General features: G+C 44.0%; 1 protein-coding gene across 1 annotated transcript in view; it reads left to right on the forward strand.

The window, feature by feature from the left end:
- The window catches only part of LOC126398274 (kunitz-type protease inhibitor 1-like), a 19,147-nt gene extending 12,052 nt beyond the window's left edge, over positions 1-7,095 (forward strand). The window contains exons 3-10 of the mRNA XM_050057477.1: positions 227-374; positions 2,695-2,865; positions 2,943-2,978; positions 3,071-3,199; positions 4,982-5,032; positions 5,112-5,282; positions 6,460-6,522; positions 6,647-7,095. Of these exons, the coding sequence (XP_049913434.1) occupies positions 227-374; positions 2,695-2,865; positions 2,943-2,978; positions 3,071-3,199; positions 4,982-5,032; positions 5,112-5,282; positions 6,460-6,522; positions 6,647-6,828 (951 nt within the window). The 3' untranslated portion in view covers positions 6,829-7,095. The remainder of the gene's footprint in view (positions 1-226; positions 375-2,694; positions 2,866-2,942; positions 2,979-3,070; positions 3,200-4,981; positions 5,033-5,111; positions 5,283-6,459; positions 6,523-6,646) is intronic.
- Positions 7,096-7,433: the final 338 nt, after the last annotated feature.

A 7,433-nucleotide genomic window follows, 5' to 3' on the forward strand; every position in this document is an offset into this window, starting at 1 on the left:
TCTTTGTGTCTCTGTGTCTTTGTGTCTCTGTTTCTGTCTTTGTGTCTCTGTGTCTTTGTGTCTCTGTCTTTGTGTCTCTGTGTCTTTGTGTCTCTGTCTTTGTGTCTTTGTGTCTCTGTGTCTTTGTGTCTCTGTCTCTGTGTCTTTGTGTCTCTGTGAGTCAGCAGCAGACAGACGTGTCACTGTGCGTCCAGCTGTTTTAAATAAAGTTCTTTTTGAATGACAGCTGCAGAAGACGGACCTACCTGACCAGGTGCAGGTGTCCTTCCGTCAGCCTGGCTCATACGTCTTCCAGCTGACCGTCACCGACTCCAACGACCAATCACACGCTGCCAACGTCACCGTCCTCGTCCTCAGCCAGGAGCTGTCCAGCTGTGAGTGCTCATGGGAAATGTAGTCCACTCTGCTGTTTGTCTTAACTGGGTCATTGATTAATTATACTGTTTACTGAAAGGTTATTGATAAGGTGAAGTGTTTTATGAAGGATTATTGATCGGTTAAACTGTTTATTGATCAGTTAAACTGCTTTATTGATCAGTTAAATTGCTTCATTGATCAGTGTTTATTGATCAGTTAAACTGTTTATTGATCAGTTAAACTGCTTTATTGATTGGTTAACAGATCATTGATCGGTTAAACTCTTAATGTTTAACGGAGTCTCTTGATGTTCAATGAAGTGAATCAGTGTTTGTGGTTCGACACTTATGATCCACGCCTCGACTCAAACTGGTCCAACTGGCTTACCTGCCACACACACACACACACGCACACACACACACACACACACACACACACACACACTCTGAGTCTGCAGAAACTGAACCTGCTCTGTGAGGCTGTTATTTTGTCACCTTGACTTTTGTATCGACTTCTTTCAGCAGACAACAGTTGAGATGCGTCATGTGATTGATCGGCTCATGTATTGATGTATCACTGTATTGCTGTATTGATTGCTGATTGGTGATCGGTGGAAGCAGCTGGTCATGAATGAGTTAAACAGGCGCAGCTCCAGTTTCAGGTCATAAAACTGTTAAACAACATGTGAACTTCTGCAGTACTGACACACTGTAAATACTACATGTTACCATGGTTACCAGTCGAGTGTTCACACACACACACACACACACACACACACACACACACGCTCTGCGCTGTGTTAATGTTCACATACAGTGTGAGTACTAACAGTCCACAGAGAGACGTCACAGTTCAGCTGTGATGTTATGATCATCATGTGTCTGTCAGAGACTCTGAACATTGATCTGTCAGCAGCTCCTGAACTTCCTGTGTGTTGCATTGTGGGAGAAAAGTGTCCGTCAGCAGTTTAGTCAGAACCTCAGTGAGGAAAATGTTAAAGAAACGCTGACAGGGTGAAGATGGAGGTCGATGCGTCACGCTTATCACTGCTGAGTAAATCAATTATTTAATATGGAACACTGATTTTAAATGATGTCATTGATTTTAAATGATGTCATTGATTTTAAATGATGGCATTGATTTTTAAATGATGTCATTGATTTTAAATGATGGCAATGATGGCATTAATTTTTAAATGATGTCATTGATTTTAAATGATGGCATTGATTTTAAATGATGGCAATGATGGCATTGATTTTTAAATGATGTCTGATTTTAAATGATGGCATTGATTTTTAAAGGATGTCATTGATTTTAAATGATGTCATTGATTTTAAATGATGGCACTGATTTTAAATGATGGCATTGATTTTAAATGATGTCATTGATTTTAAATGATGGCAATGGTGGCATTGATTTTTAAATGATGTCTGATTTTAAATGATGGCATTGATTTTTAAAGGATGTCATTGATTTTAAATGATGTCATTGATTTTAAATGATGGCATTGATTTTAAATGATGGCAATGATGGCATTGATTTTTATGATGTCATTGATTTTAAATGATGGCATTGATTTTTAAAGGATGTCATTGATTTTAAATGATGTCATTGATTTTAAATGATGGCATTGATTTTAAATGATGGCATTGATTTTAAATGATGTCATTGATTTTAAATGATGGCAATGGTGGCATTGATTTTTAAATGATGTCTGATTTTAAATGATGGCATTGATTTTTAAAGGATGTCATTGATTTTAAATGATGTCATTGATTTTAAATGATGGCATTGATTTTTAAATGATGGAATTGATTTTTAAATGATGTCATTGATTTTAAATGATGGCATTGATTTTTAAAGGATGTCATTGATTTTAAATGATGTCATTGATTTTAAATGATGAAAATTAGACTTTTTTTGTCTTGTGAATTTTTAACAGAATAATTTGAACTTTTGGAAGAAATGATGATGATGATGATGATCAATGAATACAGACGATTGTCAGCAGATTGATCAATAACGAACAGAACAATAAATGACCGTACTGACACAGTGAGGAGCTCCTCAGCCTGCAGATTACTTTACTGTAACTGAGTACTTCCTGCTGAAGACACCTTTGTACTCTGACTCGTGGTGATGTGATGACGTGGTGTTTCTACTGTTATTTGAATAATTGATCCGATTCTTCCACCGACTCAACGACCAATCAGCAGCTTTTTAGCCACGTCACATGACCTTCATCAGAGTTCAGACTGTTTGTCTCTTTATCTGTGACATCATCAGTAGAGCTGCTGACGCAGAGTGTGATGTCATCTCTCCATCTGTGTGTGTCAGTGTACTGTCTGGCTCCGGTGAAGGTCGGCCCGTGTCGAGCTGCGTTTCCTCGCTGGCATTACGACGCTGACGCAGGAAAGTGTGAGAAGTTTGTGTTCGGAGGCTGTAAGGCAAACGACAACAACTTCCTGTCTGAGGAGGATTGTCTGTCAGCCTGCAGAGGAGTCACAGGTAACTACACACCTGACAGTACACACCTGGCAGTACACACTTGTCCTTAAACCTTCTGATGTTTGTTTCCATCTCAGTGACGTCAGAGAGGAGAGTCTCTCCACCTGCTGCTGGTCAGTCCCACAATGCACCTCTTCATATCAGCTCTGCAACATGTGAAGGAAGTGCAGGATAAACGTGTGTGTGTGTGTGTGTGTGTGTTCAGAGGAGTGTGGAAAGGCATGTCGCCGCGATCAGCTGATTTGTGACAACGGTTGCTGTCTGGACCGAAGTCTGGAGTGTGACAACGTGACGCACTGCAGCGACGGGCTGGACGAGAGGCACTGCAGCAAACGTAACACACACACACACACACACACACACACACACAGAATTCATGACGACATGAGGACCAGGAGTTTCATTTAACAGTCTGTAGGATCCATACTGTAAATGTACTCGCAGACAAAAGCAGGAAACGGCGTGCACCCAAAAATATTCTGATTGATAGACCCTTTTCCTGTTAGTAAACAGTGTGATGTTTGTTGGTGGGCGGGGCTTAGCTGGAGGCAAAACAGTTAGCTAGCGCTAGCTAACAAGTTGTGTTGTCTTGTTTTAGACGATGGAGGAAGATGATGTGAGTGGTGCGTTCAGAAACACTCACTCTGAGTGTGGGAGCGCACTCTGACACAAACTGGAGCGTTGATAAATTGGGAGCGCTGTCTGAATGTAGCGTTGGGTTATCCAGAGCAGCGCACTCTCAGAGTGGCAGAGCGCACTCTGGACACTCTGTCTGTGGAGACGGAGCAGCAGAGCGCCGAGCGGAGTGAATGTGTGATTAACTTAACCGTTGGTTCATTCATGTAGAAATATAACGCTCCGTTTCTTCCACCAACAGGGCTCTCATTTTAGTGTAGAGCGTCAGACTGAATTTACCAACGCACCATGTCAGGTCACTCACTCTCCGGGACCGCCAGTGTTACTTGAATAAGTAAACACTGACCAACGGGACCAGACTGGCCGACCCGTATGCTCTCACTCAGTGGATGGATGATGTCACAGGAAGCCAATCTTACAAAGGAGGACCACACTTGTTTGTTTTGCTATGGAAGCTAACGTTAGCTAATGTGCTAAAAAGTTAGCGTTCCAGAGAAATCCAATATTCCTCTTAATCCCTCCCCAGTTTCTGATGAGGTGGACATGATAACCCTTAATACACATAACCTTATTCATCCCTACAACAGGAAATACTTTTTCCCTAACCTGATATGAAGTGTGCGCTGCACATGTGAGCATTTTTGATGATGGCCTCCGTCCAGTCCTTTGGTCTTATCACATTTAACCATAGTTGTCTTTGTTTTTGTTGACGGGCAGTGGCGGCTGGTTTTGAGCCATGACTCCTTCTATTCTGGCTCCCAATAACACAACAAGACAAACACATTTTAACACTCCTATGGAGCCTACAGCCCTGTGGGGGAGGGGCAGCTGCACCTCCAGCTGATAACATGATGTCATTGTGATGTCATCGTGACGTCGGCCCTAAAAGTGTCTGTTTGATGTGCGCTCCCCCGCTGACCACAAGTGTAAATAAATAATAACAAATAAATAAGCGATGATGGGATAATGAGCAGAGTTCAAGGTGACATTTGAGTTGAATTCTAATTTTTATAACTGAAATATGTTTCTGGAAAACTTCTGTCTCACTGATGTACGAGGTGCTGACACAGCTGCAGCGTTCATGGTGACGTGGATCTGTATCATGTGACATGAGGTGAAATTAAACGTGTCACAGACGTTATTATAAAAATAAAGACGTCTCTCTGACATTTTATTTTCTACAGTCTGACTTCAGTTCAACATCTGCGTCAAAATGTTTGTACGTACGGATCAGAGTTTCCTGCAGGTTTGTTTTTATAGATCGTAACTTTAACGTGTGATGTGTCGTACGACTCCTTCAGGCTTCGTTCTGTGTGTACACAGTGTTTATAAAGGACAACTCAGATTTCCTACTGTCTGTGAACACCTCTTTGGTCCACACAAGGTCACACATACAGGAAGTAAACATTCAACCCCCAGCACTGATCTTCCTCCTCCTCCTCCTCCTCCTCCTCCTCCTCCTCCTCCTCCTCCTCCTCAGTGAACAAGACGTTGCACGAGCTGTTGGACATCGATGTGAACCTGAGGAAAGGTCAGTTCTTCAGTCTCTGTATCAACTAGCATTAGAAGCTGACAGGCTACATGCTAACATTAATGACCACCCCCCTCAGCTCGGTGTGCGGAGCCCCCCCGCACAGGTCCATGTCGGGCCAGTTTCAGCCGCTGGTACTACGACCCTCTGGACAGGAAGTGTTCCCGCTTCACATACGGCGGCTGTGACGGAAACGAAAACAACTTTGAGGAAGAAGAGAAGTGCAAAGAGATGTGCAAAGGAGTGACAGGTACAAAACACACACACACAAATACACACTGTAGTACCCTGTAACAGGCCGACCCTGAGGTCAGCGCTGCCCTGGTTCCCTCATCCGAAAACTATGACAAAGATTTTTATCATTGACCTTTATCCACGATGAACACCAGGCTGGTAAACTCCAGTAAATAGTCTGCACCAGGATGTTTGGGTTGGTGCAAGTTGTGAGCTGTAATTCAGCAGTAAATAATCAGCTGTGTGTGTCTGACTGTGGATGGTGGAGCTGCTGGATGGATCTGTGCAGCTCTTCTGCTTCCACCTGAGCAGCTGCTCTGTTAGCGAGGCCAAAGCCCTGAACATAGGAGAACATGCAAGAAGGCCAGGGTGTTTCATACTTCAGTGCAGAACTCCTGGGAGGTCCTCATAGGCCCCTCCCACTGTCGCATACGTCACATGTACTTTTCCGCATTAACCACGCCCACTTCAAATTTCTGACCAATCACACAAGAAAAAAGTTCTGCCCAGACGATGTGTCGAGAACAAGCTGCAAGAACTCTCCAAGCAGGTCTGTGAGAGAGAACAAATGTCTCTGCTCCTTAAATATCCTGCAACAAGCAGAATCAGTAACGTCCCTGGTTCTGTCCCGGCACAGGAGGAGCTGTTAGTGATGTCAGCCTGCAGTGATTGGTCGAACACATGAGCCATATTCAGCACCGTCAACCGCTGTTTTTAAAACCGTGTTAGCTGTGTAAACAACAAACAGCAAAACACAAACAACAGCTGGTGACGAGGGAACTGGAGGAGGTGTGATGTTTAACTCTGAAGTGAAACATTTGAATCTCTGACGGCTGATTGGCGTCACCTCAGTGTCAACGCTGTAACTGTGACCAGATGACAAGCTGCTGTCTGCGCGTCGCTCTCTGAAAACCACTTCCTGTTTCCTGCTGGACCTCCTTCAGGTTCTTGTTTCCTGATGGGACAACATGATGATGTCATGCAGGACGTCATGGTAGCATTGAGTGCTATGTTGCGTGTAGCAGTAACACGTGGTACCATCCAGCGTGACGTTTTCACACATCAGCAAAGATTTACAGTGACGGATTTCACGATTCAAAAAAGTTTATTTGAGACACTTTATTTTCTTTTTTTTCCCTAATGTCACTTCCTGTTTTACTCTTCACTGTCACTTCCTGTCTTTGTCTCCGCAGAGCATAACGTCTTCTTCAAAGGGTTGTTTGACCGCTTTGAGACGGAGGAGGAAAGTGACTCAGGTGACTTTATTTACATCTCAGAAACATGGCTGACAGTTTGTAGTTTCTGATCAGTACCATGATGTAGTTGTGGTGTACAGTTATAGTGTGACAGGAAGTGACCTCACCGTCTCTTCCTCCTCAGGAAACATCGCGCTGGCCGTCTGTCTGTCGGTGGCCATCTTGGCTCTGTTGGCCGTCCTCGCCTACTGTTTCCTCAAGTCCAGGAAGGAGCGCGCCCACCGGCCCGTCCCCACAAGCTCCGCCCACGTGCCGCTGTCAGGGCAGGAAACGTCCGTTTACAACTCCACCACCAAACCTGTATGACGTCACCAGGCCTGTTGCCGTGACGATCACGGAAGCTGTGTGACGTCATGGGCAGGTTGATGTCGTGTTGTGTTTTGTGTGTGAGGGTGTTTTTACGGTGCGTTGGGTTGTGGATGTTAGTGTGTGTGTTGTGTGTGTGTGTGTGTGTGTGTGTGTTTGGGTCTCAGTGTCAATATGAAGATGTTCTAATCTCAGGTTGTTTTAATCTGCTGCCGCCGTGTTTTTATCTTTTTAACATTCACTGTCAATAAAGTCACAAACAACAACAACAAACATCAGTGTGTTTATTTACTGACCAAACTCGCTGAGCGATTGAGCGTCCGCACGAGTCACAAACATTCAGCTCCGACACGTTCCTGAAACATCTCTGACATTAACACTTTAACACTACAAGTACCTGGGTGTGTTCATAGACAATAAACTGGACTGGACTAAGAACACTGAAGTCCTTTACAAGAAGGGACAGAGCCGCCTCTATTTTCTGAGGAGGCTCCGCTCCTTTAACATCTGCCGGACTATGCTGAGGATGTTTTATGAGTCTGTGGTGGCCAGTGCTATTCTGTTTGCTGTGGTGTGCTGGGGCAGCAGACTGAGAGTAGCCGATG

Source organism: Epinephelus moara, chromosome 12 (assembly GCF_006386435.1).
Source record: "Epinephelus moara isolate mb chromosome 12, YSFRI_EMoa_1.0, whole genome shotgun sequence".
In the NCBI taxonomy this organism is placed as follows: Eukaryota; Metazoa; Chordata; class Actinopteri; order Perciformes; family Serranidae; genus Epinephelus; species Epinephelus moara.